The sequence below is a fragment of the Ranitomeya variabilis genome, chromosome 4, assembly GCF_051348905.1.
Source record: "Ranitomeya variabilis isolate aRanVar5 chromosome 4, aRanVar5.hap1, whole genome shotgun sequence".
NCBI classification, from domain to species: Eukaryota; Metazoa; Chordata; class Amphibia; order Anura; family Dendrobatidae; genus Ranitomeya; species Ranitomeya variabilis.
Genome location: NC_135235.1, coordinates 653,878,304 through 653,891,155, shown reverse-complemented (window position 1 = coordinate 653,891,155; position 12,852 = coordinate 653,878,304). Strand labels below are relative to the sequence as shown.

At 44.6% G+C, this 12,852-nt stretch overlaps 1 protein-coding gene across 1 annotated transcript in view; it reads left to right on the top strand.

Annotated features, from left to right (window-relative positions):
* LOC143767439 (uncharacterized) overlaps positions 1-12,852 on the top strand; it is a 100,252-nt gene that overhangs the window by 42,049 nt on the left and 45,351 nt on the right. Inside the window, exon 7 of the mRNA XM_077255776.1 lies at positions 12,614-12,753. Coding sequence (XP_077111891.1) covers positions 12,614-12,753 — 140 coding nt within the window. The remainder of the gene's footprint in view (positions 1-12,613; positions 12,754-12,852) is intronic.

Genomic DNA, 12,852 nt, shown 5'->3' with positions numbered 1-12,852 from the left:
GATGGCTGCCACATTACAGTGACTGGCAGGCAATCATCACATGTTTATTGACTACTAAAGAGCACCAAAAATACGGGCCGGGGACTCGAGCTCCTGCTTGAACATTCAAAAAATTCTAGCTGAGTAACAAGCATCTCGAGCACACTGATGGTCGAGCAAGTAAAGAGTAGTGACAAGCACACTCGCTAATCATTAGTATTTTGCAGTCAAGCGGGGGTTCTGATTTAATTCTTTAGCAATTTTACGTGCAGCTCTCACTGAAATTTTCCTTGGTTTTCAGACCTTATCTTGACCTCCACTGTTACTGTTAACTGCCATTTCTTAATTACATGTCGAACTGAGGAAAGGGCAACTTGAAAATGCTTTGCTATCTTGGTATAACTTTCCCCTGCTTTGTGGGCCTCCACCATTTTCATTTTCAGAGTTGTAGACAGCTGCTTAGAAGAACCCATGGTTGCTATTTTTTTGCACAAGTTTAAAGGAGGCTGGATTTTTATAAAGCTGGGAAATTTGCATCACCTCGCCTTTCCTAACAATGATAGTGAACAAGCCATAACCCTAACAGATTAATTAAGGTCTGGAACCTTGGTCAAAGTTATCTAAGCACACTAATCTCCAAGGGTGCCCAAACTTTTGCATCTGCCCATTTTCCATTTTCTAGTTTTTAAAATGTAAAAAATGACAATGACAAGGAATAGTGTTTGGCATGCTTTACACCGATTGCAGGGAAAGAATCCGTTCATATTCATATATGAAGTTATAAGTCCATTATCTAGTGCCGCTTTTTGTACAGTGGGGGCTACAAGATTTCCAATGTTTTGTGCCTTTTTAAATGTAAAACGGGGCTGTTCCGGCAGTAATAACCCTATTGTTTTATCCTCCTTTACTAGGTTCCAATATTTGTTAACAATATTTTTCAGGATGTAGTTTTGGGGATTATATTGTAAGATGATGGGAATGTTCCGATTGTCATATTGATTTATGGAGGTTCTACTATCTGTAATCAATACATGTCTTGGGAAGTTAGTAACCATTGTTTGTATTATGGAGGAAAATTCCTCATTGTACCCTTTTTCAACAAATTTGATGGTTACAATTTTAGCTTCCTTCTCAAAACCGGTAGTCTCTGTGCAGTTTCTATGTAGTCGGGTATATTGTCCCTTAGGTACATTTAGCAACCATTGGGGTAGATGGCATCTGTTTACAGCAATTACTGTCAGTCTTTTTCCTAAAAGTGCAAGTGCATAGGTTTCCATTGCTTACATATAAGGTTAAATTAAAACAGTTCATAAAATCCCTACTGTATGTAGAAATGAAGTGTAGATAAGTCGTTTTTATTGCTATGATTTGAAAATTCTAAATGGGGGAATTCACCTCCCGACAACACACAAATCACATCATCAGTGAAGTGTTTCCATAGGACCAGGTACGGACCTCCACCAGGGAAGATATGGAGGTCCTCCCATCTTCCAACGTATAGGTTAGCGTAGCTGGGTGCGAACCTGGTCCCCATAGCTGTGCCCCATCGCTGAGGTTAGTGCTCCAGTCCATATTTAAAATAATTGTGAGCTAAAATAAATTCCATACAGTATCCAATATAGTCAACTTAATCGATCAGAATTTGAAGTTTTTCAGCTAAAATTTGGAAGCTTCACACCCTTTATGTTTTATAATAGTATATAGGGAGATCACGTCTAGGGTTTCCATAATATAATTGTCTTTCCACTGGAAATTCTCTATTAGTTGGAGGACATGCTTGGTGTCTTTTAGATCTGCTTATAGGTGAGGGACGCATGTCTGTAGTTGATGGTCAACATATCTCGACAGATTAGCCGTCCGACAGCATATGCCTGACACTGTTGGTCATCCTGGGGGAGTTGAGGTAGATTTGTGAATTTTCGGGAAATGATAAAATACTGCAAGGCGTGGTTGTGAGGAATAATGTACTGTGTTTCATTTTTACTTAGAAACCATTTATTGACACCTCTATTAATTACCAAATTAATTTATCTTCTTAAATTAACTGTTGGGTCACCCTTAAAGGGAACCTGTCACCCCCAAAATCGAAGGTGAGCTAAGCCCACTGGCATCAGGGGCTTATCTACAGCATTCTGCAATGCTGTAGATAAGCCCCCGATGTATCCTGAAAGATGAGAATAAGAGGTTAGATTATACTCACCCAGGGGCGATCCCGCTGCGTTCCAGTGCGATGAGTGTCGCGGTCCAGTCCGAGGCCTCTCATCTTCTTACGATGACGTCCTCTTCTTGTATTCACGCTGCGGCTCCGGCGCCAGCGTACTTTGTCTGCCCAGGGCAGAGCAAAGTACTGCAGTGCACAGGCTCCGGGCCTCTCTGACCTTTCCAGGCGCGTGAATGCAAGAAGAGGACGTCATCAGCCGATATTTGCGGTATCAGAATTCCGATACCGAGTTCCGATATTTTTGTGATATCGGAAATCGGAATCGGAAGTTCCCAGTGTGTGGTTCCCAGGGTCTGGAGGAGAGGAGACTCTCCTTCAGGCCCTGGGATCCATATTCATGTAAAAAATAAAGAATAAAAATAAAAAATATGGATATACTCACCCCTCCGGTGGCCCCGGCTCTCACCGGTCCAAGCGTCTGCCTCCGTTCCTAAGAATGCAGGGAGTCAAGGACCTTCGATGACGTCGCGGCTTTTGATTGGTCGTGTGACCGCTCATGTGACCGCTCACGCGACCAATCACAAGCCGCGACGTCATCGAAGGTCCTTCACTCGCTCCTCCTTAGGAACGGAGGCTGCCGGTTGCAGCGGTTACAACCAGGGCGCGTCAGAGGGTGAGTATATCCCTATTTTTTATTTTTATTCTTTATTTTACACATGAATATGGATCCCAGGGCCTTAAGGAGAGTTTCCTCTCCTTCAGACCCTGGGAACCATCCAGGATACCTTCCGATACTTGTGTCCCATTGACTTGTATTGGTATCGGGTATCGGCGATATCCGATATTTTTCGGATATTGGCCGATACAATCCGATACCGATACTTTCAAGTATCGGAAGGTATCGTTCAACACTATTCATAATCCATAATAACAATTCCCCCACCTTTGTCTGCGGGGCGTATTACAATATTGTTATTTTCATGTGAGGCTCATACCGCATTTCTCTCTTATCTAGTTAGATTAAGCAATACTTATATTTATTTGTTTCGGATTTAGTCTTCGTAACTCATCGGTTACACATTTTTGAAAAGTATCTATTGAGTCTGAGTACTCGTGAATCGGGTGAAAATTTGATTTTTTCTTTAGGTCAGTGGGAATGTATCCGGAAGCCGGTGACATATTTGTGTTCGGGATCACTGTTTTTTTTTTTTTTAAATGTTTTTATGGAAAGTTTCCCCATGAATTTTTTTTATTACAATAAATGCTTCAAATTGATTAAATTTGTTTGTTGGGGAAAATTTTAAACATTTTTTTCAGGAGGGTTTCCCTCTCCTTTTTAAGAAAATATTGGCTAACATTAAAAATGATTTGACCCATTTCTGAGTGGTGAGTTTGGGGTTTTACCTTTTTGCGGAGTTTCCCTGCTCTGCACCACCTTTTCCATTTTTTTAATTTTTGCTGAAAAGATCCAAGAGGACAGTCATAGGAGGATTATTTTTATAACTAGTTTTTATCCATTTCTTCATTGTTAATTTCCCGGTTGTTTTTCTAGTAGCCATTCTTTGGTTAATATCTGACCTTAGGGGCGATTCGTGAATCCGCGTAGGTCTGTCTATTTCTTTTTGTGTGTCGATCACACTGGTATCTAAATTAGTCTATAGAGACTCTTCCATAATTTCCAAAGGTTGTTATCTATTCTGGGTGCTTTCCATTTGTAGCAGGAGTCCCCACCCCAGTGACTATAGGTTGGGTGTGGTGATCTCCGTTGATAGCTAAGAGAGTGTCCCATTGGATCTGTATTGTGGGACTTGGAGTGATGGATGGGGAATTGTTAGAAAAGTTATGCACTGAAAAACTCCTTCAGAAGTGGTGGTGCGGTGGTGCAATCAATTTCATCCAGCACCTCAAGAAAAAAAAAAAATCATACGTTCTTTCTCTATTGGGGATTGGGTTATTGTCAGTTCAGTTGTAAATTATGGTGTCTCTCCCAAACTTACAATGTTTTTTATCTATGATTTCCTTTTCTTAATTTTTATTCCTACTCTGTTTAGCGCTTGACTATTATGTTGCTACTTTGCATAAATTGATTTTTGTGCCGATCTATATTAAAAGCAACAGTTTTCTTTGAGAGAGTTTTTAGTATTGAGTCCCATTCCTCAAGTGTTTCCTTATCTCCATGTCGCCAGACAGGGATTTTTCAATCACTAATCTTTCGGTGTTATCGGTTGCTAAATAGCGCTCTAGAGTGGCCACTTCCCACAAATCACAAATTTCTTCTAAGTTGTTTCAGTATTTTTAAACTTGTTGTAGCGTGTTGTATCTGTTGTTTGATTGCGTTAGTAGCCGGTAGGTTATGAATTTGAGTAGTCAATAAAAATCGCTGCACTGCATGGATACGTTCACATAACCTCCACAACTGGCATCAAGGTGATTTAAGAGTTAGCATCTCATGTGGCTTCATTGCGCATGTGTAGAGAAACCACTTTCAATAAAGTTGCGTGAAAGTTCATAATGCACACACGCGCACTGGAAGTTAAAGAACAGGTTTCCAGATGCTGCAATAGCACTGGCATGAACACCGATTGCAGACCGAGATACAAAAAAAGTTTCTTTGCATGTGTGTAAATACATCCTGGCATGACTGACTTTCACGCATGCAAATGATTTTGCACACATCTGTAATATATATTGGAGTGTATGTGAATATGCTAAGACAATGCAGTAACAAAGACGAACGCTGAGTAAGTGTAAGAAAGAAACAATCATGCTTGCGCAAGCATAGCAATGCCTAGACCTTCTCCTCTGCTTTCGACACAGTCAACCACTCGCTCCTACTACAAATCCTCTTTTCCCTTGGCATCAAAGACATTGTCCTCTTCTAGATTCTGTCAGAATTCTCCAACTCCACATTTAGTATCTCCCACACTACCTCCTCATCCCTCCCTCTTTCTGTTGGTGTCCCTCAAGGCCCTGTTTTGGGATCCCTACTCTACTCCAGCTATACCTTTGGCCTGGGACAACTCAGAGTCCTATAGCTTCCAATACCATCTATACGCTGATGATATTCAGATCGATCTCTCTGCTGTGCAAAATCTCAAAATGTCTATCAGCCACATCCTTCTTCTTCTCCAACTCAAAAATATTTCCAGAATCCGTCCTTTCCTCAACCATTATCCTCATCATACTCTGCCTTGACTACTGCAATATCCTCCTCTGTGGCCTCCTTGCTAACATTCTTGACAGATAATAATAATAATTTTATTTATATAGTGCTAACATATTCCGCAGCACTTTACATTATAGAGGGGACATGCATAAAGCATGTGAGAACATCATCACTTTCATCAAGCAGCGGTCCAGCAAAAAATCTGCATCTTTGAACAAAACCATGATTGTTCTGCAGGACAAGGCTTCATTGCAGTATCAAAGTCTCCTCTGCTCAGATACCAGTAAAGGCCTTAAAGATAAAAGAATAATGATCTGGTCGACAAGGTTGGCGTCAGCGGCAGGCAGACCAGGCAGCTGCCGGTACAGTTCAAAGCAATGATGGAGGAGAGTCAGCTGACTCTCCCTCTCCCATCATTCCCCTCTGCCTCTGACACTGCGGGTGCGCGACAACGTCATATTATCGCGTACCCACTGTTTACTGGGCCTGGTCAGTGCAGCCACTGAGACCAGAGCCAGGAGCAGCGCGGGGGACGAGGAGAGGTGAGGATTGTGGGGTTTTTTTTCAATATATCCGTCAGTACTGGACTGTAGCGCTATTGGGGGGCGCTAAATTATATTCTATGGAGGAGGCTCTGTTATATACTATGGGGGCACATTATATTCTATGGAGGAGGCTGTGTTATATACTATGGGGGGTACATTATATTCTATGGGGTAGGCTGTGTTGTATATTATGGGGGGGCACATTATATTCTATGGAGGAGACTGTGTTATATATTATGGAAGAGTACATTATACATTATATTCTATGGGGAGGCTGTGTTATATACTATGCGGGGTACATTATATTCTATTGGGGGAGGCTATGTTATAATCTATGGGTGGGCTGTATTATATTCTATGAGGGGGGCTGTATTATAATCTATGGGTGGGCTGTATTAAATTCTATAGGGGGTCTGTATTATATTCTATGGGAGCTGTATTATACTCTATGGGGGCTGCTTTATATTCTATGGGGGGCTGCATTATACTCTGAGGAAGGCTACATTGTATTCTATGGAGGGGCTACATTATACTATATAAGGGGGCTGCATTATCTGTGGGAGGCTGCATTATACTCTATGAGGGGGCTGCCAAATATTCTATGGAGGGGCTGCATTATACTATATGGGGGGCTGCATTTTAATCTGTGGGAGGTTATTATTATTATTATTTATTGTTATAGCGCCATTTATTCCATGGCGCTTTACATGTGAGGAGGGGTATACATAATAAAAACAAGTACAATAATCTTAAACAATACAAGTCATAACTGGTACAGGAGGAGTGAGGACCCTGCCCGTGAAGGCTCACAATCTACAAGGGATGGGTGAGAATACAGTAGGTGAGGATAGAGCTGATCGTGCAGCGGTTGGTTGATCGGTGGTTACTGCAGGTTGTAGGCTTGTCGGAAGAGGTGGGTCTTCAGATTCTTTTTGAAGATTCTGATGGTAGGCGAAAGTCTGATGTGTTGTGGTAGAAGGTTCCAGAGTAGGGATGATACGCGAGAGAAATCTTGTATACGATTGTGGGAAGAGGAGATAAGAGGGGAGTAGAGAAGAAGATCTTGTGAGGATCGAAGGTTGCGTGTAGGTAAGTACCGGGAGACGAGGTCACAGATGTATGGAGGAGACAGGTTGTGGATGGCTTTGTATGTCATCGTTAGGGTTTTGTACTGGAGTCTCTGGGCAATGGGGAGCCAGTGAAGGGATTGACAGAGGGGAGAGGCCGGAGAATAGCGGGGGGACAGGTGGATTAGTCGGGCAGCAGAGTTTAGAATAGATTGGAGGGGTGCGAGAGTGTTCGAGGGGAGGCCACAGAGCAGGAGGTTGCAGTAGTCGAGGCGAGAGATGATGAGGGCATGGATTAGGGTTTTTGCAGATTCTTGGTTGAGGAATGAACGGATTTGTGAAATATTTTTGAGTTGAAGTCGGCAGGAAGTGGAAAGGGCTTGGATATGTGGTTTGAAGGAGAGATCAGCGTCAAGGATTACCCCGAGGCAGCGAGCTTGTGGGACTGGGGAGAGTGGGCAGCCATTTACTGTAATATATAGGTTCGTTGGGGGGGTCGTGTGAGATGGGGGAAAGATGATGAATTCTGTTTTGTCCATGTTAAGTTTGAGAAATCTAGCGGAGAAGAAGGATGAAATAGTGGACAGACATTGAGGGATTCTGGTTAGTAGGGAGGTGATATCTGGTCCAGAGATGTAGATCTGTGTGTCATCAGCATAGAGGTGATACTGAAAGCCATGAGATTCTATGAGCTGTCCCAGGCCAAAGGTGTAAATGGAGAAGAGCAGGGGCCCAAGGACTGAACCTTGTGGGACTCCGACAGATAGGGGGCGAGGTGAGGAGGTGGTGTGTGAGTGGGAGACGCTGAATGTCCGGTCTGTTAGGTATGAGGAGATCCAGGATAGGGCCAAGTCTGTGATGCCAAGGGATGAGAGCATCTGTAATAATAGGGAATGGTCCACTGTGTCAAAGGCAGCCGACAGGTCGAGGAGGAGGAGAACGGAGTAGTGTCACTTGCTCTTGGCGGTTAAGAGGTCATTGGTCACCTTAGTTAGGGCAGTTTCAGTGGAATGGTGTGACCGGAAGCCAGATTGTAAGCGGTCAAAGAGGGAGCAAGAAGAGAGATGGGAGGACAGTTCAAGGTAGACGTGTTGTTCCAGTAGTTTTGAGGCATAGGGGAGAAGTGATATAGGGCGATAGCTAGATACAGAGGATGGGTCAAGAGAGGGCTTTTTGAGCATAGGTGTGATGGAGGCATGTTTAAAGCTTGAGGGGAAAACACCAGTTGTTAGTGATAGGTTGAATAGATGGGTTAGGGTTGGGATGAAGAGTGTGGTGAGGTTTGGGATGAGGTGGGATGGGAGCGGGTCAAGTGCACAGGTGGTGAGATGCGATCTTGAGAGTAGAGTGGCGAGTTGATCTTCTGTAATGGTGGAGAAGTTGGTTTTGGAGGTGGAGGGTAGGGAAGTTGGGAGGAAGGGCTCTGGGGCTTGTTGACCAAAACTGTCTCTGATGTTATCAATCTTCTGCTTGAAGAATGAGGCAAAGTCTTCAGCGGAGATAAGTGGGGAGGGAGGAGGTGCTGGGGGACGGAGGAGAGAATTGAAGGTGTTGAATAACTGTTTAGGGTTGTGAGACAGGGAGGATATGAGAGATGAGAAGTAGGTTTGTTTAGTTGTGGCGAGTGTGGTCTTGAAAGTAGTGAGGGACTGTTTGAATGCGATGAAGTGGTAATTGGAGTGGGATCTTTTCCATCTGCGCTCAGCAGCCCTGGAAGCTCGCCTCAGTTCTTTGGTCAGGCTGGTGTGCCAGGGCTGTCTGTTGATTTTGCGAGCTTTGGTATGTGTAAGTGGGGCAGCAGATTCCAAAGCTACAGCTATTGTGGTGTTATATAGAGTGGCAGCGTCATCCGCATTGTGTATGGAACTTATGTCTGTGAGAGGGAGGAGGGATTCAGAGAATGAATGTAGGTTAAGATGTTTAAGATTTCTGCGAGGGTGTGAAAGTTTGTGGGGTGGGGATTGTAGACATGGAGTGGAGAGAGATGAGAATGTGAGAAGGTTGTGGTCAGAGAGTTGAAGAGGTGAGTTAGATAGGTTAGATAGGGAGCAGAGGCGGGTGAAGATGAGGTCCAGTGTGTGACCATCTTTGTGAGTGGCTGCAGAAGACCATTGAGTGAGGCCGAAGGAGGAAGTGAGAGATAGAAGTTTAGTGGCAGCTGAGAGGGAAGTGTCAATGGGGATGTTGAAATCGCCCATGATGATAGTGGGGATGTCTGCAGAAAGGAAATGAAGTAGCCAGGTGGTGAAGTGGTCAAAGAAGATGGTGGCTGGCCCTGGGGGGCGGTAAATGACAGCCAGTTGGAGGTTGGAGGGAGAGTAGATGCGCACAGAGTGCACCTCAAAGGAAGGGAGGGTAACAGAGGGTGGCAGTGGGTTTGGGGTGAAGGAGCAGTTATCTGACAGGAGAAAACCAACTCCTCCGCCATGCTTGCTGCTGGGGCGGGGTGTGTGAGAAAGGTGGAAGCCACCGTAAGAGAGTGCAGCAGGGGAGGCTGTGTCAGAAGGGGTGAGCCAGGTTTCGGTGATGGCGAGGAAGGAAAGTTTGGTAGTAACAAAATGATCATGGATGTAGGGAAGCTTGTTACAGACAGAGCGAGCGTTCCACAGAGCTCCTGTTAGTGGGACTGGGGAAGCGGGGGCTGGGTGAATTGGTATAAGGTTAGAGAGGTTACGGAAGTTTGTGATGGAGCGTGGGTGGGAGGTAGAAATGACTGTGTGAATATGGTGAGGAGGACCAGGATTTGGAGAGATATCACCAGCAGTGAGAAGTAGCAGAGAAAGTGTTAGGTGGGAGCAGGAGAGGGCGTGAGGGGGCTGCCTGTGCTTTGAGACAGAGGATTGTATGTTAAGGAACAGTTCTGAGGAGGAGGTGAGATGGATGGGGAGGATTGAAGAGGAGATGAACAGTTCCTTACTTGGTGTGGGGATTGGGGGAGGTAGCAGAAAGTGAAAGAATATAGGGGTCAAAGTGACAACAAACAGAAACATTGTTTACAGTGACTGGCCAGTTACCTTCACGTTCAATTCAGGTTTTAATTCTAATGTAATCCACACTTTTAGAACACACTTCTAGAAATCACACTGCAGACTAAAGTCATGCAGACTTGTGCTATACAATATATGGAAAACTAAGGGTACCGTCACACAGTACCATTTACATCGCTACGACGGCACGATTCGTGGTGTCGTATGATTATCGCTCCAGCGTCGTAGACTGCGGTCACACGTTGCAATCACGGCGCTGGAGCAATGCCGAAGTCCCCGGGTAACCAGGGTAAACATCGGGTTACTAAGCGCAGGGCCGCGCTTAGTAACCCGATGTTTACCGTGGTTACCAGCGTAAAAGTAAAAAAAAACAAACAGTACATACTCACCATCTGATGTCCATCAGGTCCCTTGCCGTCTGCTTCCTGCTCTGACTGAGATCCGGCCGTACAGTGAGAGCAGAGTGCAGCAGCGACGTCACCGCTGTGATCTGCTCTCACTTTCCGGCCGGCAGACAGTCAGAGCGGAAAGCAGACGGCAAGGGACCTGACGGACATCAGATGGTGAGCATGTACGGTTTTTTTTTTTTTACTTTTACGCTGGTAACCACGGTAAACATCGGGTTACTAAGCGCGGCCCTGCGCTTAGTTACCCGATGTTTACCCTGGTTACCAGCGAACGCATCGCTGGATCGCTGTCACACACAACGATCCAGCGATGACAGCGGGAGATCCAGCGACAAAAGAAAGTTTCAAACGATCTGCTACGACGTACGATTCTCAGCTGGGTGCCTGATCGCTGCTGCGTGTCAGACACTGCGAGATCGTAACGATATCGCTAGAACGTCACGAATCGTGCCGTCGTAGCGATAAAAATGCCACTGTGTGACGGTACCCTTAGTGCGTTCAGGTGTGAAGCAGAGAGGAGTGGTCTCTGCTCATCTTGGTCAGAGAATTAAGAGTGGACCAGATGCATACAATCAAGCCTAAGTAAACAAGGTCATAAATATCACAGGGTGAGCTGGGGTTAGCTGAAAGGCATACCATATGAAAGCAAAAAGCAGAGGAAAGTCTGTGTGCAAAGCTGGGTGATGTACTATGTGCGCTTCATAGCAGGAGAGCTGGGTGGATGAACATACCATATGAAAGCAAAAAGCAGAGGAAAGTCTGTGTGCAAAGCTGGGTGATGTACTATGTGCGCTTCATAGCAGGAGAGCTGGGTGGATGAACATACCATATGAAAGCAAAAAGCAGAGGAAAGTCTGTGTGCAAAGCTGGGTGATGTACTATGTGCGCTTCATAGCAGGAGAGCTGGGTGGATGAACATACCAGTGACGTCTCTAGCTGAAGTCCTTCATCTTTGCGTTTCTTTTTAATCCAGCGCAGACCGCCATCACTTCTTTCAGCCAGGACTCGTCTCTCAGTCGTTCCCGGGCCGTCTAGTGTTTCCAGTTGTGAAGCAGCAGCTAGAATGTATGTATGGCAGGGCTGCCTTATACCCTGGGGGTTGGCAGCATTATACTCTGTGGGGTGGCTGCATTATATTCTGTGGGGTGGCTGCATTATATTCTGTGGGGTGGCTGCATTATACTCTGGGTTGGCTGCATTATACTCTAGGGTGGCTGTATTATGCTCTATGGGGTGGCTGCATTATACTGTATCGAGGACTATGGGGAATACGTTATACCATATGAAGAACTATGGGGTGCATTATACTATGGGAAGTGAATTGTACTACATGGATGACTATTGCGATGCATTATACTATATGGAGCACTGCGAGGAGTGTATTATACTATATGGAGGACTGAGTGTATTGTAATATATGGAGGGCTATGAGGAGTGTATTATACTATATGGAGGACGGAGGAGTGTATTATACTATATGGAGGACTGAGGAGTGTATTTTAATATATGGAAGAGTGTGAGGAGTGTATTATACTATACGGAGGACTGAGTGGTGTATTATACTATATGGAGGACTATGGGAAGTGTATAATACTATATGGAGGACTGAGGAATGTTTTTAAATATATGGAGGACTATAGGGAGTGTATTATACTATATGGAGGACTATGGGGAGTGTATTATACTATATGGAGGACTATGGGGCACATTATAATATATGGAGGACTATGGGATGTATTATACTAAACAAGCAAAATGCTGCATATTCATCGAGTGATTGGATTGTTTATGCCGGAACAAAAATCATTGTTCTCAGCAGCACATCGCCTGGTGTAAACTGTAGATGTGCTGCTTATAACCTAATACTGTATGGGGACAGATTGATCTAATAGTGATTGTTATGTTCCCATCATTCTTTCTCAGTTGGTGTAAAGAAGCCAGGAAACAAGTGTCGAAAGACTTCAGTATTGTCGATCACACTTGTTTAGCGGCCTGAACTCAGCGCATGTAAATACAACCGAAATGCTTCTGTTTGATGTGCAATATGTTAGCATTTGGGGCCTCATTTTAAACCTTTGCCTAGGGCCCCACTTTCCTAAAACCTGCCCTGCCGGACGCTTCCTCCTCCTTCCTAATCTCTACAGAGAACTTGTGGGTCCTTCTTAAAAAGGAAATTTACGTTGAAGGAAAGCGGTCACCTCTCTGATCAGTGTCTGGGGGGGAAGGGGGGGGATATGGTTGGTTCTGCCCAAAAAGTTGATCGTCATTACATTAAGAAACTGACATCTTCTTCCCATTTAGGTCCCTACAATATTGGTTCTCTCTCTGGAGAGCTATATAAGAAAATGTTCCTGATTGGCCCGTCAAGGATTGGCAGGGACAAGATGGTGGAGAGGATATTACATGTCACCCTAGAGATCCTCTTTCGGCTTACTGGAGAGGTGAGAGATTCTGATGACATCACATTGCATCATTCTTATCTATGGGAATAACAGATGGCCAGAACTGGATAGGTGAGGACTCTGGAAATGTCTGTAGTG